Consider the following 19,923-nt stretch of genomic DNA (forward strand, 5'->3'; position numbering starts at 1 on the left):
AAGAAATTCTTTGCTATAGCAAGACTGGTGTCTAAGAAACAGAGAAGCAAAACCTTTAGAATTCTGAGAGACCCAAGATATAGCTCAGAGTAGAGTACATGAGCTGCATGCAGGGGATGAACTCTGTAGGGCTGACTCCTAAGCAGTAAGTCAGGTAGACTACTCCTGTGCACTGCCAGGTAGACGCAACAACTAAAGAGTAAAATAAAGTAAATTTCTGAGAGAGTTTTAGATAGAGTATTCTAGACCCAACTAGACTATCAACCAAAGGAAAGAACATAATAAAGACAATTTCAGAAATAGTCTTGGATCTGGAGAAATAGTACAGCAGATAGGGAACTTTTCTTGCACACGGCTGTCCAAGACTCAACCCCTGCTGACACCTCATATCTTTTCTCCCCCAAAAGGCACTGCCAGGATTAATTCCTAAATGTAGGGCCAGGGCTAAATCCTGTGCACCACTGAATCTGACTCCTCCCCCCCCAAAAAATGAAATATAGGGGCTGGAGAGATAGCATGGATGTAGGGCTTTTTTTTTGCCTTGCATGCAGAAGGACGGTGGTTCAAATCCAGGCATTCCATATGGTCCCCTGAGCCTGCCAGGAGCGATTTCTGAGCATAGAGCCTGGAGTAACCCCTGAGCGCTGCTGGATGTGACCCAAAAAAAAAAACAAGTAAAAAAAAAAAGGAAATATAGAGTCTCCATATCTCCCCCCATCCTGTGCAGTAGTGTCCTTTCTCAGGCATCTGCTACAGGGTAGGCTTTGCAGGCGTGAGGATCTAAATCAGGAATAAGCTATAGGGAGTGAATGGAGATGTGGCTTAGTGGTAGATCATTTGCCTTAAAGTGTGAAGTCCTGGGTTCTATTTTCTTTTTCTTTTTCTTTCTTTTTTTTTTCTTTTTGGTTTTTGGGCCACACCCGGCGGTGCTCAGGGGTTACTCCTAGCTGTCTGCTCAGAAATAGCTCCTGGCAGGCACGGGCGACCATATGGGACACCCGGATTCAAACCAACCACCTTTGGTCCTGGATCGGCTGCTTGCAAGGCAAATGCCGCTGTGCTATCCATCCGGGCTCCCTATTTTCTAATAGTCATCTTGAGCAACCCCAGGAGTATCCCAAGTACCAAGCCAGGAGCAGCCCACAAAGCACAGCCAGGTATGCCCCAAGAACAAAAGGGGAGGGGGAGGTGCCGGAGTGTCCCATATGGTCCCCCAAGCCAGGAGCGATTTCTAAGTGCATAGCCAGGAGTAATCCCTGAGAGTCACCGGGTGTGGCCCAAAAATCCCCAAAAAAACGGGGGAGAGGGGAGAAGCAGAAGCATCTTCTTTCAGGGACCTCCAGAAAGCAGGGAAACTTGCAAAGGGAATTTCCAAGAGGATGGTGAAGGGAAGCTGCAAAACAATTGAGAAGCATAGAGAACAACATAAAGAACAACACATGAAGAAAACGGACTCCAAAACGGATGTTTTCAAAAAAGGAACTGGAGCCAGAGCAAAAGCACAGTGGGTAAGGCTATTGCCTTGATGTGGCCAACCCAGGTACAATCTCCCCCAAGGCTTGGTCTCTGAGCACAGAGCTGAAGTAACTCCTGAGTACCACAGGGTGCAGCTAAACCACAACAACAAAAACAACAATAATAATTGTTTTTTGGGATCACACCCAGCAGCACTCAGGGGTTACTCCTAGCTATGTTCTCAGAAATCACTCCTGGCAGGCTCAGGGGACCATATGGGATGCTGGAATTTGAACCAGGGTCCATCCTGTGTTGGCTGCATGCAAAGCAAACACCTTACCGCTCTACTATAGCTCCAGCAGCAACAAAATAAACAAAAATAATTTTAAAAGAGAACTAATAGTGTGAAAACCTGACATTTGACCAGAAGAATTGATTTTGTAGCTCTGGGGCAAATACAGAGGGTTAAATTAATTATAGATACAAAGAGATCATTGCAAAAGGGTGGAGAGGTAACACAGTGGTCAAAGTGTTTGTCTTGCATGCATCTAACCGCCCTAATCCCTGGTACTGAATCTACAATACCCAGAGTGCTATCAGGAATAATCCCTGAGCACTGTCAGGTATGGCCCGCAAACAAATAGACAAATAAAACAGCCAACAAACAAAAAAGAGTGCAGAGCCAAGAGTGATAACACCTGAGCATCATGGGATATGGCCAAAAATAAAAGCAAATTAAAATTTTGAACTCAAAAAGTATAAGATTGGGGGTCGGCGAAGTGGCGCTAGAGGTAAGGTATCTGCCTTGCAAACGTTAGCCAAGGAAGGACCGCGGTTTGATTCCCCGGTGTCCCATATGGTCCCCCCAAGCCAGGGGCAATTTCTGAGCTCTTAGCCAGGAGTAACCCCTGAGCATCAAACGGGTGTGGCCCCCCCCCAAAAAAAAGTATAAGGTTGGAAATGTAGTCAAAGTTGTTTATCCGGGCCCAGAGAGATAGCACAGCGGCATTTGCCTTGCAAGCAGCTAATCCAGGACCAAAGGTGATTGGTTCGAATCCCGGTGTCCCATATGGTCCCCCGTGCCTGCCAGGGGCTATTTCTGAGCAGACAGCCAGGAGTAACCCGAGCACCGCCGGGTGTGACCCAAAAACCAATAAAAAACAAAAACAAAAACAAAGTTGTTTATCATCATACAGCAAAAATACAATATTGACCACTTAAAATTGAAGTATAGGGCCCCAGAAAAATAGCATGGAAATAGGTCTTTTGCCTTGCAAGCGGAAGGATGGTGGTTCGAATCCCGTCATCTCATATAGTCCCCCGAGCTTGCCAGGAGCGATTTCTGAGCATAGAGCCAGGAGTAACCCCTGAGTGCTGCCTGCTACATGTGACCCAAAAACAAACAAACAAACAAACAAAATTGAAGTGTAGGGACTAGAGAGATATTATGGTAGGTAGGGTCCTTGTACACAACCAATCCAGGTTTGATCCCCAGCACAATATATGGTCCCCTGAACATATATGATCTCTGAGTACAGAGGCAGGAGTAAGCCTTGAGCACGGCTGGGTGTAGTCAAAAAATAAAGTTTAAATAAAAAGAAAAATAAATACAATTGAAAACAGATAGAATTTAACTTTAATTCTATTAGGAAAGTATCAAAGATCAAGTGTTTGGGGATAAGAAGGGAGAAACAGGATCTGGAGAGATACCAAAGGGCTCAATAAGATCTTTGCCTTGCATAAGGCTAAACCAGTTTGATATCTAGCACCAGAACGATAACCCTCTGTTTTGTCAGGAGTGATCCTTGAACACAAAGCCAGGAATAAACCCTAAACATTGTCAGCTGTACCAAAAAAAATATGTACACATATATATGACATTTTCTGGGTTCAGGAATGTAGCTCAAAGGGGTAAGACACATACCTAACATGAGTGAAGCTCTGAGTTGGATAACATCATATGCCTCCACCACCAGATATTATTGGGTGTGGCTTAAGTTCTGGTTCAGCACTGATGAGCATGACCCTGGGGTCCGCTAGCTCTGCCCATGTGACCTCTATCAGAAACAAACCTGTGTCTTCTTCTACTATTGTGGCATGTCCATAAAATAATTTTTTTTAGAGAACTGTAGTTAGAGGAATATGGGGGGGAGGTGATGTAACATATTCAAGAGTGTCACAGGCCAGCTGAGTTGGGCAACACCAAATGGGGTTTCAGGGTTATTTAATAAGAGGATGGGAGCTAGGAGTTGGGGAAGAGTGGGTAGTCAGAGACCAAACACACTTAAGAGTAGTTGGAACTGAGTACAATTTATTGGGAGTTCTGCTTCATATTCAAGCAAACAATTATCAATATAGAATATTAGGTAGATCAAGTGTGACATGTTTTTTGCTATAGAATAAACATCATGTGTCAGCATAATCATTAGACAATCATTTAAACATTGTGTGTATATTGTAAATTCTTTGTCATCAGTTTTATTAAGCATAAGTAGACATGAGAAAAGAACTTATTTCCTTTTGTATATAATTCTTGCTAGTCAACAGAAATAAAAAATATATGTATTCTTTCCTCTTGCTAATCAACTAATTATCGACAAAATATACTCCCATTGTCCATTTAATATTATACCAAAGAGCTATTGTGAAAAGAGGGCAGATGTAATTAAAGACCAAACACATTCATAGCCTACACAATACTAAATAACTGACTAAAAAACATTCTTGTTAATTCTACCAGCTTGAGAAAAATATTATTGTAGATTATTCCATCAGCTTAGAGTAAGTAATGAATGTTCCAGCAATTCTTGTTTTAATGCAAGGGGCAAAGGCACACAGTTTGTTTTTTTTTATGTCCTGGGCATTGTTAATTCTCATCAGGCATTAATGTTAAGTAAGTTCATTGTCTCTATCCTGCCAAGTGCTAACCTAGGGCACAACTGGCCTTTTCTCAGTAGTGTCTGCCAGGACTGCTCCCCTTTCTTTAGGAGGGAGGCTTGGCCTGCACCCAGCAGTCCTACTGGTATTCGACCATCATGCCTGTAGGCTGGGGGCTATGACACAAGAGATAACCTGGGCTTTTCCAGAGGGGAAGAGTACACACCTCAAACTGAGATGGGAGTGAACCTCCAAGATAGAGAATGTGCCACACTATGTAAAAAGTAAAAGAAAAAGTTCATAACAGGTCAAGATGCAAGTGAAACTTCAAGGAAGAGGATATGCCTACCTGTCTTCATAAAGTTGGTTTTATAAATTGAAATTTTCCAAAACTGACCCATCTGGGTTAGGGTCTGTGCCAGGGACAAACCCAGGACCTCAGGAATGTGCAGAAGTCCTTGCTGAGGTTGGAGGTCTTGGTGCACTCAAGCTTTTATCGTCAGGCATATGGAAGAGGAGAAAATACTGATTGGCCCAATACAGAAAAAATATTTTATTTTTTTTATTTTTTTTTTTTTTGGTTTTTGGGTCACACCTGGCAGTGCTCAGGGGTTATTCCTGGCTCCAGGCTCAGAAATTGCTCCTGGCAGGCACAGGGGACCATATGGGGCGCCGGGATTCGAACCGATGACCTCCTGCATGAAAGGCAAACGCCTTACCTCCATGCTATCTCTCCGGCCCCTGAAAAAATATTTTATTAATGAGATTAGAAGAGGCAAAGTACAGGAAAGCTTCAGATTCTGGGAAGGTTCTCCTTAAGCAGAAGGAATAAAAACTTGATTAGGAAAAAAATAGATTATCTTCATTGGTCAGGACTAGAAGTAGAACCACGGTGGGGCATGGGGCCCAGGTGGGTGGAAAGGGGAAAACTAACAACGGTGGAGGGAAGCAGAAACTCTGGTGAAAGACGTGCTGCAGGAACATTACACCCACAACCCCCTTTCATTAACAATATTGTAAATCATGATGCCTCAAATAAAAAATAAATTTAAGTAATTTCAGTTTGGAGAGTGGGAATCAAGGATGGCAAGGGCATGGCAGAGAATAGTTCTATAATGTTTTAATTTTTGGAGTCTTTGGGGCCAAGGCTGCAGTGCTCAGTGGCTGTTCCTGACTTTTTGGGGGAGGTTTGAGCCCCACCTGGTGATGCTCAGGGGTTACTCCTGGCTATGCGCTCAGGAATCGTTCCTGGGTTGGGGGACCATATGGAACACCAGGGGATTGAACTGCAATCTGTCGTAGGCTAGCGCTGGCAAGGCAGACACCTTACCCCTTGATCCACCTCTCTGGTCCCCTGTTCCGGACTTTTTACCTGTGAGTGACTCCTACTAATGCTGAGACCAAATGCCAAGGAAGAAACCACTCTAGGCTGTGTGCAAGGGAGCATCTTATCTCCTATACTTTCTCTGGCCTGACAGTCTTTAAATTGTATTTATTTTTAGGACTGCAAATGATCCTGAGTGCAGAGCCAGGAATAACCCCTGAGCATTTCCATGTGCCCCCCTAAAACAAAAACAAAATAATAATAATTTAAAAATAAAAAAAATAATAATAAATAAAATAAATTGGGGGGCCAGAGCGATAGCATAGCGATAGGGCATTTGCCTTGCACATGGCCAACCCCAGACAGACCCCAGTTTGATTCCCAGCATCCCAAATGGTTCCCCAAGCCTGCCAGAAGCAATTTCTGAGTGCAGAGCCAGGAGTAACTCCTGAGCGCAGCTGGGTATGACCCAAAAATAAAACAAAACAAAAGAAATAAAGATATTTTTTTTGGTTTTTGTTTTTGTTTTTGGGCCATACCCAGCGATGCTCAGGGGTTACTCCTGGCTGTCTGCTCAGAAATAGCTCCTGGCAGGCATGGGGACCATATAGGACACCTGGATTTGAACCAACCACCTTTGGTTCTGGATTGGCTGATTGCAAGGCAAACACCGCTGTGCTATCTCTCCGGGCCCTGAAATAAAGATATTTTTATTTATTTTTGGTTTATGGCCACATCCTGAGGTGCTCAGGGGCTAATGTCAGCATGGTACTCAGGAGTTAGTAATGGAGGTCCTAGAAGACCATGTGATACTATGGACCAAATTTGGACAAGGCATACACAATAGTTCTTTGGGGCCCATGACAGCCTTTAAAAATTTGGGACCTTAAAAAAAATTAAAAAATTAAAAAAATTTGGGGCTTAGGGCCCGAGAGGTGGCGCTAGAGGTAATGTGTCAGCCTTGCAAGTGCTAGTCAAGGAAGGACCGAGGTTCGATCCCCCGGCTCCCATATGGTCCCCCCAAGCCAGGGGCAATTTCTGAGCGTTTAGCCAGGAGTAACCCCTGAGCATCAAACTGGTGTGCCCCCCCCAATATTGGGGGCTAGAGAGTGTACAATGGATAGGACAATTGTCATGCATGAAGCTGACCTAGATTCAATTCCCAGCACCCCATATGGTCCCCTGAGGATAACTAGGAGTGATTCCTGAGCATAAGCCCTGAGTAGTATCAAGTGTGGTCCAGATGAAAGAAAAAGAAAGAACGAAAGGAAGTAAGGGAGGGAGAGAGGGAGGGAAGGTGGGAAGGAAGGAAGAAGGAAGGAAGGACGGAAGGAAGGAAGGAAGGAAGGAAGGAAGGAAGGAAGGAAGGAAGGGAGAGAGAGAGAGAGAGAGAGAGAGAGAGAGAGAGAGAGAGAGAGAGAGAGAGAGAGAAAGCAAAATAGAAAAAGAAGACATAAAAACCTGCAGGAATATTGAACGTCCCTAGGGTAGTATTACTTACCTTGGTGAATTCATCACCATCATGGTCCAGACACCATCTCAGAAACCAGAGTTGTTAGCCCTAAATGCAGCAGCAACTCTGTGGAACAGCTACTCATTAAGCAGGCTCCTGAGACCGATATTTCAAATCAGATGCCAATTTATTAATTTATAAGGGGAAGCAAGGCTTTCAAGCAGACTGGATAGTCTTGTTTGCCAATGAGTGCACTTTCTGTGGGCGGGACTGCATCAGGAACAAAGTGGTACTCAACAGGCTGCTTGATGAGCCGTGCATGGCTCAGGTGGAGGCTGGAGGGGAGGTTTCACAAAGATGTCTCTTCCATGTCTCTTTCTGAACCAGCATCTTTGTCTGAAGACAATGCTAGGATGGCTGACTTGACAATTCTCCTAGACTATGGCTTCATTTGGACTGTCCAAACCCCTGCTGACTGGCACCTTTTTTTCTATAGTGTATTAATACTCTAGTTCAACTTTCATTTTAGACAAAGTAAATTATAGGGAGGTTGGCCCACTTCTACTGGAACAGAGTAGAATAGGGGCTAGGGAAATAACTTAAAGGAATGAAGCACGGGCCAGGAGAGATAGCACAACGGCGTTTGCCTTGCAAGCAGCCGATCCAGGACCAAAGGTGGTTGGTTCGAATCCCGGCGTCCCATATGGTCCCCCGTGCCTGCCAGGAGCTATTTCTGAGCAGACAGCTGGGAGTAACCCCTGAGCACTGCCGGGTGTGGCCCAAAATCCAAAAAAAAAAAAAAGGAATGAAGCACATACATCACAGGCAGTAGCTCCAGGATCCATCACCAGCATGGTATGCCCCTTGGGACACTGCTGAGAATGACCCCAGAAAATAACTGAAGTAACCTCTGAGTACTGCTGGGTATATCTCAAAAACAAAATAAAGCATACAACAATCAAACTGTGGGTCTGGGATGTAGCTTAGTAGTAGTGCATTTTACATATGTGAGGCTATTATGGGTTCAATCCTTGTCTTGCAAAAACAACAGTGGGGTTTGTGTCTAGTCAAATAGGTAACACTCTTACAAAGCAGCGTGATGTTTCCACCTCTGACATCCTAGCGATCAACTGACATTTGATCAAGACTGACATTTGTTCCTGGCTAGATGGAGCTTTCAGTCTGATGAGGAAGACAAGTAGCAAACAAATTTTTTTGTTTATTTTTGGCCACATCCCCCAGTGTTCAGTGCTTACGCCTTGCTCTACACTCAGAAATCACTCCTGGTGGTACTCAGGGGACAATGTGGGATGCTGGGAATTGAACCCAGGTCGGCCACATGCAAGGCAATCGCCTTACCCACTGTACTATCTCTCAGTCCCCTTAACAAACAATTTTAAATAGAAATGTGCAACATAGTGCTGGGGAGGTTTTTCTGTGTGTGTTTGGGTTGGTGTTTTGGGGGGGCAGCCATACCCTATGATGCTCAGGGGTTACTCCTGGCTATGTGCTCAGAAATGGCTCCTGGCAGGCTTAGCAGATCGTATGGAATGCTGGGGATCGAACCCAAGTAACTTCTGAGTCAGTTGCAAGCCCTACTGCATGATATCACTCTGGTCCCTGGGGATATAATTTTATTTATTTATTTATTTATTTATTTATTTATTTATTTATTTATTTATTTATTTAGGTTTTTGGGTCACACGTGGCAGCGCTCAGGGGTTACTCCTGACTCTACTCTCAGAAATCACTCCTGGCAGGATCGAGGACCATATGGGATGCCGGGATTCGAACTACCATCCTTCTGCATGCAAGGCAAATGCCTTACCTCCATGCTATCTCTCTGGCCCAGGGAGATAATTTTATTGTGGCAAATTTTCATGCTGGAGTTCTGAATTAGTTCTTTCTGTGGGGATCTCCTAAGACATGCTAAGTGAGGCCCTGGGGGCAACTCCCTGAGATTCTGAAGTTACAAGGCAGCTCCTGTTGAGGAAGTCAGATTTGATGCCCAGCACTGAATGCTCCCCCTACCCCTTTCACTGCCAAGAGGATCCTTGACCACCATGCTAGAAGTAAGCCTTGAGCACACTGGGTGTCAAAAACCAAAACCAAAACTGTGAAGGGCCTAACTCTGAAGATCAAACTACTTAATCTATTTGAGGGCAGGAGTTGAAGCCACATAAGGAGATGCTCAAATGCATTCTTGGCTCTGTGTCAGGAGTAACTATCTCTCTGGCCCTTAGGACAACTTAATCTTTATCTTAGTTCTCCCCTCCCCCCCCACTTTTTTTTTTTGCCTCCCAAGCAGTGCTCAGAAGTCTCAGAAGAGCTGTTCAACTCAAGGGTTTGAGAATAAAGATCCTATCAGGCCCTACAGCATCAGAGGTTAACTGGATCATGCCAGTGATGCTGGTGGACCTTCAGGACTAACCTTGGCAGTGTTCAAAGGATCAGGCAGTGTTTGAGCAGTCTTGACCATGGGGTGCCAGGAACCTAATTGGGGTTGGGCATAGGCTAGACATACACCTTAACCCTTCTACTATTTCTCTGGCCCCGTGGGATCTTTCTTTTGTTTTTCTTTTTTCTTTTTTTTCTCTTTGTGATGCCAACGATTGAACCCAGATTTTCACATGTGTGAGGTATGTGCCACATCCTTAGCACACAGTGTGGTACAAAGCTATCTCAAGAAACCTGCCAGAAGTTTCTAGGGGTACCAAGCTAGTAAGCGCCATCTTCAACAATGTTCCACAGGACGGGGCTGGAGCAGTGGCACAGGGCCTAAGGCATGTCTGCCTTGCACGCGCCAGAGCAGGACGAACCGTGGTTCGATCCCCCGGTGTCCCATATGGTCCCCCAAGCCAGGAGCAATTTCTGAGCCCATAGTTATGAGTAACCCCTAAGCGTCACTGGGTTTGGCCCAACCCCCCCCCCACACACACACACAAAAATATGTTCCGAAGGAGTAAATCTAGGTGTGTTTGCCTTACATACAGTTGACCAGAATTCAATTCCTAGTCCTCTAAGAATCACCAGAAGTGATTCCTGAAAATAGTGCAGAGATTAAGTTCTGAGCACCACTGGGTGTGGCCCAAAAACAAAACAAACAAAAAAGATGCCCCACAGGCACTGTGGACACAGCATACTCAAAATTGAGGGAGTCATCTTCTTCACTTGTTCTCCTGTCCTATCTATCATAAACTCACACCTGTGTCCAGTGCTCCAGCCACACCCAGCTGCTACCACATCACAATTCCTTCTCTTTGCATGGCAACAGTCAAGTGGTTTGTTCCTAAACCTCAGGGATGGGAGGAAAAGACAGCAAGCAGTGAGATTACTGCCGATGACCCAGACATTGAATGCTAGGGAGAACATTCTGGACATATTGCTGACATCCCAATTTACTTTCCTTGAGCTAAACAGAATGCCTATGTAGTTTAGCTTTTCCTCAGCCACAGAAGGTGTCTGCAGAGAAGACAACACAAAGACTACAGCATCTGTATATGGCCAGACTTGCAGATGTAATAGATGTTGCCACTTGTATGATAAGCAATCAGAGGCTTCAGGTGACTTGGACCCACATTAGCATTGCAAAGTTCAAAGACTTAAAGTTTTTGGACTCCAAATTCCTGTTATTTTCATTCCCCCCGCCGAAAGACCCCCATGGGGGAGAGAGAGAGAGAGAGAGAGAGAGAGAGAGAGAGAGAGAGAGAGAGAGAGAGAGAGAGAGAGAGTACACTACCTATGATCCCCTAAACGACCTCAAAGAGTGATTCCTGAGCTCAGAGCCAGGAGTAAGCCCTATGCACCGTTAGATGTGACTCAAAACAGACATACACACAGTGATAAAGAGTGAGTATACAATTAAGGCCCATCTAAGGTCCCCTGAGCCTTGTCAGGTGTGATCTTTGTGCACAGAGACAGGAGTAAGCACACCACCAGGTATGCCCCCAAAACAAAACAAAAATAATAAACTTTCCTAGACCTAAAAATCATAGAGTATTTTGTGCACGATGCGAGGGGGGAAATGTAGACCCGAATAAGAGATGTGCTCCCTAACACCCAAACCTGGGGGCTGCTGTGCCCCTCTCACTTTTCTTCCAGACCTCTCTCCATTCGCTTAATTCCGTGAGCTATTGACTTCCCTCACTTTTTTTTTTTTTTTTTTTTTGTACATGAGGCTCGTCACGGTTCATTTCCAACCTCGGATTTCCCAATGCTGCCCCCTCGGCCACCCAGGATCGGCCCACCGCGCAGCGAGCTAACAACGGTGCAGAAGAGGAAGGTCTGAACCAGCCCCATCACGCCTTCAGGGGTTCAGTGCCGCCAGGTGGCGCGTCGGAGGTGAGCCTGTCCCCCAAATTGCTCCGGCACCCGGGGCCGACGGCGCACCTGAACTCGGCGAGGCAAACCCCAAGGAAGTAGTAGGCTTTTGGGGGGCGGGTCCGAGAGTAGCCCGAATTCCCAGCCGAGAAGGTTTTGGGGCGCGGCTTTGCTTTGGTCCGCAGGGGGGGCCTCGCTAGAAGTCACGCCCCCCCCACACCAGGCAAACAACCGCCGGGCTGCAGCAAACGTCTCGCGACCTCCCCAGAGTGCAATAAATAGATTTGGGGCGGGGTGGTTTGTTTTGGTTTTTTTTTTTGGGGGGGGGGGGTGTGTGGAAACATCAGGAATAAAACCGAACCCGAGAGCGGTGCAGAGAGGTGAGGCCGAGACTCCATCGCCCCCCTCAACCTGTCGGCGGCCAATGGGGGGCGAGGCGGGGCTTGTTCCTCGGGGCCCGCCCCCCAGCACCCCGACCCCCCTCCCCGGGCGCGGGGACGAGATAGATATAAGGCAGCCGGGAAACAATGCGCCAGCATCTCGCGCTCCCGGGCCGCCGTGCACGAGCTGGGGGGGGTGGCGGGAGGCGCGCGCGCTCCTGATTTCGGGGCGCGCGCTCAGGGGCGCGCATGTGCAAGTGTGCAAGCTGCCGGGCTGCCCCGAGCCCGCGGGGAGCCGGACCGCTCCAGGTGGCGGGCGGCCAGGAGGTGAGGCTGCTGCAGCCGGCTAGGTGGGGGGGGAAGACGGGCACGGGGTCCCGGTGGGGGGAGCGACGGACTGCAAGCTACCTTCAGCACCCCGCGCGCCCCCTCAACCCCGCCAGGCCCGGCCCACAGCCCCGGGAGCTTGCAAGCTTGCAGCTTGCGCTCCGGGCGGTGCTTGGCAAAGTTTGCTTTGAACTCGCTCGCTCTGCGAGCCGCTTCCCCTGGGTACGCTGGACCCAAGCCTGGATCCGGCTCTCCCCGGGCTCCGAATCCCCCAAAAGGTTGGAGAGGGACTGAAAAAAGCCCCGTTCCCGGCTCTGATCGCGGTGGGGGAGACCCTCCGGGGCCGCCCGAGGCGCCTCCCCGACTCTGCCCGTTTCTCCCGCAGGGAACGGACATGGACTTCGACTCTTCGTACCAGCACTATTTCTACGACTATGAATGCGGGGAGGATTTCTACCGCTCCACGGCGCCCAGCGAGGACATCTGGAAGAAATTCGAGCTGGTGCCGTCGCCCCCCACGTCGCCTCCCTGGGGCGCAGGTCCCGACGCCGGAGACCCAGCCCTGGCCATCGGTCCCCTGGACCCGTGGCCTGGAGGAGGGGGTGCCGGGGACGAAGCGGACACCCGCGGCCACTCCAAAGCTTGGGGTCGGAACTACGCCTCCATCATCCGTCGTGACTGCATGTGGAGCGGCTTCTCCGCCCGGGAACGGTTGGAGAGAGCCGTGAGCGACCGGCTCGCCAACGGCGCGCCCCGGGGGAACCCCCCCAAAGCGCCCGCCGCCTCCCCGGACTGTGCTTCCAGCCTGGAAGCCAGTAGCACCCCGGCCCCCGCCGCCCCGTGTCCTCTGACCGAGCCCAAGACCCAGGCATGCTCCGGGTCCGAGAGCCCCAGCGACTCGGGTAAGGAGCGCCACCCCCCGGGGCTTCTGGGGTGGGGGGCACCCGGTGGGTGGCTTGAGCCTGGCTACTGTCTTGAGGTCGGGCACTGGGTCTTCTTAAGCCTTTCGGCCCCCCCCCTTTCCCGGGGCCGTCGCTGCTTGGGTAGCCCCCAGCGGAGTCTGTCTGGCACGTGGGTGTGTTAGTAAACAATTCGGAGAAGTGGCGTGGGAGCCTGCGTCCCTTGGATGGTGATTGGAGCCCCAGGGGACTAGGGAGACCGGGAGAGGCTGGTCTTGCTTCGGAGTGCTGGTTTCTTCCAAAGGAGATCGGAGGGGGGGTCCCTTAAAGGTCACCTCCCGTCTTAAATGGTTCATCTCCCTGTCTTTCCCTGGGAGAAGACAAGGAGTCTTTTTTGTGTGTGCACCACCCAAAGCTGCCATCCTTTCTAAAACCTGGTTTCCTGAGGATGCCAGTAATTCCTGCTTTTGCACTTCAAGTCCCTTCCCACTTCTGTATCCATCTCCAGGAGATGGGAGGGAGGTGAATGAGCCAACAGTCCCTATTCACAGATGGACAAATTGAGGCTTGGAAATAATAGTTCACCAGAAATTAGCCCCAGCTTCCTGCCACCTAGTCAGTCTTTTTCCCAGCCCTCCTAGTACCAGGCACTTCTTTCTGGGTCTCTAACGAGTCTTCATGGTAACTTATCTGAGAAGGGGAACACCAGACCTTGCTGCTTTGACCCGAGGTACAAAGGTGACCCTCTAGCTTCCTCCTAATTTATCCAAGACCTTTAGGTTCTTCCTGGTAGTCAATAAATATTCATTGGTCCCTGTTTGGTGCCAGTTTCTGGGCTGGGTGCTGGTGGCAGGGCTACGGAGCTCTGGCTCCCCTGGCTGTCCTTGAATGCAGGTCAACCTAAGAGTAAACTTCAGCATCCTTGCCATAGATTGTGGTTCTCAGCTTCACCTCTTGAGCTACTCTCCTAGAGGCACTGGAGAGGGTGCTTTTATTGGACAGAGCTGAGGCTAAGCAAAACAGAGGAAACTCGCTGTAGATGGGCGGTGGTGTGTGTGTGTGTGTGTTTGGCCACACTGGTGGTGATTAGGGGCTCTGCACTCAGGAGTCACTCCTGGCAGACTTGGGGGACAATATGGGATGCCAGGAATTGAACCTGGTTGGCTGTATACAAGTCAAGATCCCTGCCCGCTGTATTATCAACTCCAACCCCTCACTGTAACTCTAAAAAAATAACTTACATGACTGAGAAGAAACTTGGGGTAGAGTATGGATGTGGTCATATGCTTGAGGGAAGAAGAAAGGATAATAAGAAAATTAAAAATGACTTCTTGTTGTTCACTGTGTTAAGGTCAATTCTCTAACCTGCCTGCTTTTTTTACACCAATAATTTGTTTAATGGCTGGAATGGGACGTTTGAGATCAAGAAACCCATACAGGTGTATCTCTACCGAGGCTGAAGGAGTGGTAGAGAGGAAAGAGCATTGTTTTAGCAGTGTAGTAAGCTTCATTTGAGACCCAGAACATCCTAAAGATGAAGTGTGTTGGTTTGCCAGGTGTAGGTCACAATTTCTTCTTTTGTACAGGGAGGCTTGGACTTGATTGTCAACAGAGTTCCTTGTGGGGGGAGAGTTCCTCTGTTACTCTCTGAAAAGGAGAATAGTGTCTTCTGTTATTTCTTTCTTCGGCAAAGACTTCCCAGTTCAACACAAATATTAAAGTTTTAAGATGTGGGGAAGCGTCCCTTCATTTTCTGACCTGCCCTTTAACCTCAACCTGTTTGCAAGCTCCTGGTTCACTCACAGGCCACATGGCCCAGAACAAAATGCAACAGATTGCAAACAATGAGGGGGGTGGGGAGAGTGACTGACAGCGAGATTCAGCCAATAGAAGCTGGGGGCTGGGTAAAGCTGCATTCCAAACACAGTATAGCCAGCCAATCGCAGGCTTTGGGGCCAGGAGGGCTGAATGGTCAGGTTTTATTAATGGAGAAATAATACGATTGTCCACACAATGGAAGGCTTCCTGACAAAGGGGCTCAAGCATCCTGATATGCAAAGGAGGCCAAAGAACTGAGCTCCTCTGTTGTCAGACTGAAAAGCATAAAGGTGGCTTTTATTTGGTGAGAGGGAGGATGCTGTGAATTGTATGGAGCTGGAAGATTTTCCCCAAAATGCCCCCTCTCCTGCTGAGGTAACCTAAGAGACCTTCTACCCAGGAAAGGATAGGGACACATCCAGGTGTCTCTAAACCCTGGCTGGTGTTTTGACCCTTGGCCGGGGACATCCAGTCGTACTGCCCCCAACACAGGTAGCTTGGAAACAGCTCGCTGGTACCTTTGTGAAGTTGCTGCATTTTGTCAACCAGAAAATCCCGATCCACCCTCGTCTGGTCCAGGGAAGGGGGTGGAGCGCGGGTGACCTATAAATGATGGATGACTTTAGAAACCCATTGAACCCAGGAGCAAAATGCTCCTAAGAGAAGCCCTTTCCCTCCCCTCTGGGGGTCAGGAGGGATGGGTTGTAGCCTCTTCTGAATCTTCAACTGAAAGGAGTGGCAGAATAGAGAGGTGGGGGAATAATAGGATTTATAACTTGTGAAAAGTAACAATTCCCCAAGTGCAGGCTGTGCTGGGCCGGAACAAAGGGCAGCTCTGCCCACGGACCCCTCATTTACAATTCTGATGGGGCATGAAAGAGCCCGACTGGAGAAGATCTTTATAGCTAAACTTTGTCCCAGGCCAATAGCTCTTTCTCTCCATCCCTTTGGTGGGGGAGGGGAGAGCCTGTGCAGTCTGGGGGCTGTTGGCTTGGGTCTGCCTTTTGTTCTTATCTAAGCCTGGCTGTACAAAAGGAAATTGGAGAATATCTTTTCCTCCTTGCTTATTTCCCCCTCCTTTCCTTCATCCTGCCCCTAGCCTTGTTACAAATGCACCCGCTGCCCGACTCTTCGATTTATTTGTCTCTAAATTGGGAAAATATCACCTCCTTTCCCACGCCCCCCCCCCAGCTCTCCCCCCACTCCCCCTGCAGCGTCGGGTTGAGTATGTGTTTCTCATAGGTGTGCTTCTTTTGCTCTCTCCTTGGCCAGAAGGGGAAGAAATCGACGTGGTGACCGTGGAGAAGAGACAGTCCCTGGGTGTCCGCAAGCCTGTGACTATCACCGTGCGCGCCGACCCGTTGGACCCCTGCATGAAACACTTCCACATCTCCATCCACCAGCAGCAGCACAACTATGCCGCCCGCTTCCCCCCTGAAAGCTCGTCCCCCCAGATCCCAGCTCCAGAGAGGGCTGCCCCAGAGGAGGAGGAGGAGGCTCTGGAGAGAGAAGCCCCCCAAGAAAAGGAAGAGGAGCCCAGTGAAGAAATTGTGAGTCCCCCGCCTGTAGAAAATGAGGCCACCCCCACCTACCACCCCAAGCCTGTCAGCTCCGACACGGAGGATGTGACCAAAAGAAAGAATCACAACTTTTTGGAGCGCAAACGGCGGAATGACCTCCGCTCCCGCTTCTTGGCCCTGAGGGACCAGGTTCCCACGCTGGCGAGCTGCTCCAAGGCTCCCAAAGTTGTGATCCTGAGCAAGGCCTTGGAGTACCTGCAGGCCTTGGTAGGGGCTGAGAAGAGGATGGCGTCAGAAAAGAGGCAGCTCCGATGCCGGCAGCAGCAACTGCAGAAAAGAATCGCGTACCTCAGTGGCTACTGACTGACCTGAAGCCAGGCTGCTCCGTCTCACAAAGACCCGGGTTTATTTTGTTGACCTTCCCTGTCCCCTTAGTAATTTGCACATTTTGGTTCACGGTGTCTGGACTGCAGCCCCCAGGGGATACGTGGCAGCCGGATCGAGCGCACATCACGACATCGTGAGGGTGTCTGCACACCCAAAACCCTGGAGGCCTGCGATGCAGTGCAGTGTCTTCTCAGGCGCCTGCTCTTCCAGGGGGCAGCTGACTGAGGAGCCTTGGGGTCTGCCCCTTCCCCACCCCCAGCCCAGCCTCCCCGCACGTCCTTGCACCCCGAAGACAAGCTTGACAGATGCTATGCAACAGGTGGTGGACGTTGTTCGGGGGGCCGCAGCCCGCCTGTGAAATCGCACACTCCAGAGAAGCTGTGGGCTGGAGAAGGAGGCTCCCCTTGGTGTCTCTGGGGTGATGCTGGGACAGCTGGGCCTGGATCCTCTCCCCGAGGCTCCTTTTTCCAAGAGACATACGAGCTGTCTTAGGTGAAGAAAAGCTCACAAACTTGATCAACATGGACCCTTACCTCACTGTCGGACACTTTACAGTAGATGAGGAGTTGGAAACCTTTAATATATACATATAGTGATGTTTGGCCGCCCTTCCTCCCTTTTCAATGCTGCGACCTTGAAAACACAGAGAGCCAGCCGGGCCTCTCCATTCTTTGGGCTCTTTCCTCTGAGATCATTTCTGTCCCCACAAGGGACCGTTTTGTTTCCTTCTGTCTTTGTTCTGCAGTGGACTCGACACAGCACCCCTTCCCTACAGGTCAAAAAGAATCCCCCGTGGCCCTGGAAACTGGGTCCCAGCCTGTGGCCCCGGGGGAAGGCTTTCCATCCTGGTTGATGATCTTGTTTTCTGCTCAGGTTGTTTTTTTTTTTTTTTTTTCCTGAAGGGCCCTCAGAACCCAACTTTGAATCTTTTTCTCAAGGCAGGCAGGTGCCAGGCACCTTAGGAGAGAGGAACGTGCCACATCCTCCTTCTCCCTCCACATCTGCATTCCTGACTGGTCAGTTTGATAATTCCGAAGTTTTACCAGAACCTCGCAAACCCAGCTCCCTGCAACACCAAGGAGCTTGCTGGCCCCGAAGTGCTGCCAGCCCAACAGGTGTCCAACCCTGTTGACAAAATCTGGACCTCCTTGAAGTGCTTCCTAGGAGAGATGCTGGGGCTCATCCAGGAATCCAGAAGGTGGCCTTGCTTCCTGATGGGATTGGAAGGGTCTTCCAGTAGCTCTGCTTAGTGGACCGTGATGGATTTTGCCCCAGCTGGGCTTGGCACCTCCAAATGGATTTCAGGCATAGCCTCTAATTCAGAAAAGCCATCCAACCCAACAGGTGTCATGTGGGCCACCTTAGGAGACCCTAACCTGGCCTGGAAGAAGGATCAATTGCTCAGAAGTCTTGTGTGGGGAGGCAGGTGTCTGCCAGCAGGAAGTTGGAAGTAGGGCTCATCAGTAGTAGTCCTATGTGGCTCAGGACAGTGAGCTGCCACTTTTACGAACAGTGACCTGTTACTGAGGTTGCTTTTTGGACTCGGTGAACCCCAGAGGAAGTTTGGAAAGAGACTCCCTACCTTTTCTAGAGCATGGTTTTCAGGACTTCTGAAACTATCTTCAGAGAACTAGAGGGACGATGTAGTTTCTGCTGCCTCGCCCGAATAGCTTGTGTTTTATAAGCTGCTGTTGGGGGATAATGCTGGGAGCAGTCTTTTTGGTTTTTTTATACTGTATTTTTGTATGCCTTTTGCAAAGTGGTGTTAATTGTTTTTTGTACAAGAAAAAAACTCTTGGGTGATTGCCTGTTACAAGAGTTTGATTTATTTTAAAAGGCAAGTTTACCTGAAATTTTGTATTTAGTTGTGATTATTGATTGCCTGATTTTAAGATGTTGCCTTCTGGGACATCTTCCAATAAAAGATTTCTTAAACATGTCTGAGTGGGGACAGCTTATGTCAACTGAGCCCCCCCCTGAACCAGGGACAGCTATTTAAGGGCAGCCACAGGCACTGCAGAGGGTTGCATTTATCTAACTGTGTTGCTAACCTGGTCATTCCACTTTGGGTTACTGAAATACCATTTCAGACATGTCTAAACAATGTAGGCTCAGTACTTGGTGAACTTGAAATTCTCTTGTGAATTGCAAAGAGTGCTGAATTTGTCCTTTAGAAGACTTAAAACCCGGTTCTACCACTTAACTTGCTGTGTCTTTTAGCTTTACCTTTCTGAGCCCTGGTTTCATTATCTGTAAAATGGGGATAATTATTCATTCACAGGGGTTTGGCAGGAACTACATGAAGGAGGTTACTTTAATTCACTTTCTAAACTATTAAACCAAGGATAGTTTACATATCCTCATATGTAGAGACAGTATTATCAGATAGGATGTTTACCATGCAAGCAGCTGACCTGGATTCAAACTCCAACATCTTATCTGGTCCCCTGAGCACTGCCAGAGGAACTAACCCCTGAGCATCACGGAGTGGCCCAAAACCCAAAAATCAACTATAAAACATTATAGTTTTTGTATGTGGCTACAGGATCTTATATATGCAAGGCAAATGTTCTGCTATTGAGCTATATTCCTGAACAAGTCTTGTACTTTGTGGGGGAGGTTAGGCCTCCCAAACAGTGCTCCAGAGGCCCAGGGACCTCACCAGCAATTGTCGGTCAATGGGCCATGGGTTTCAGGGTAGGATCCAAGGATATGACTTGGGCCTTGAAGTGCTGGAGATCCCAGTGCTGCAGCTAGCAATACTTGGGTGCCTCCAGAGCTTTGCTCACAGGACATCTGGTGCCAGGAATTGAACCCTAGTGAGTACATGCCAGTCTTAATGCATTAACTGCAGTACTTTCTCCTGTCTCACCAGCCTTGATTTCCTCTTGTATTTGTTTTGCTTTGAAGCCATAGCCAACTGTGCATTAGGCCAACTCCTAGCTCTGCACTCAGGAATTACTCATGGCAGGCTAGGGGAATTATGGGTTGCTGAGAATCCCTGATCAGCTGCGTGCAAGGCAAGGACCTTATCTGCTATATTATTTCTCTAGCCCTTGCCTCGATTTCTTTAGAGTTATATCATTCTTGTAGTGGTATGTTGACCCTGTGCAGAATTTTTATTTATTTTTGTTTTAGAGGCCATACCAGGCAGTGCTCAGGG

At 48.6% G+C, this 19,923-nt stretch overlaps 1 protein-coding gene across 1 annotated transcript; it reads left to right on the forward strand.

Moving 5' to 3' along the window:
- Positions 1–11,397: 11,397 nt before the first annotated feature.
- On the forward strand, positions 11,398–16,788 carry MYCL (MYCL proto-oncogene, bHLH transcription factor). Its single transcript, XM_049774910.1, has 3 exons — positions 11,398–11,450; positions 12,522–13,038; positions 16,126–16,788. Exons 2-3 carry the CDS (start codon positions 12,531–12,533, stop codon positions 16,734–16,736), a joined length of 1,119 nt encoding a protein of 372 aa, XP_049630867.1. The 5' UTR covers positions 11,398–11,450; positions 12,522–12,530; the 3' UTR covers positions 16,737–16,788.
- Positions 16,789–19,923: the final 3,135 nt, after the last annotated feature.

Source organism: Suncus etruscus, chromosome 6 (assembly GCF_024139225.1).
Source record: "Suncus etruscus isolate mSunEtr1 chromosome 6, mSunEtr1.pri.cur, whole genome shotgun sequence".
NCBI lineage: Eukaryota > Metazoa > Chordata > Mammalia > Eulipotyphla > Soricidae > Suncus > Suncus etruscus.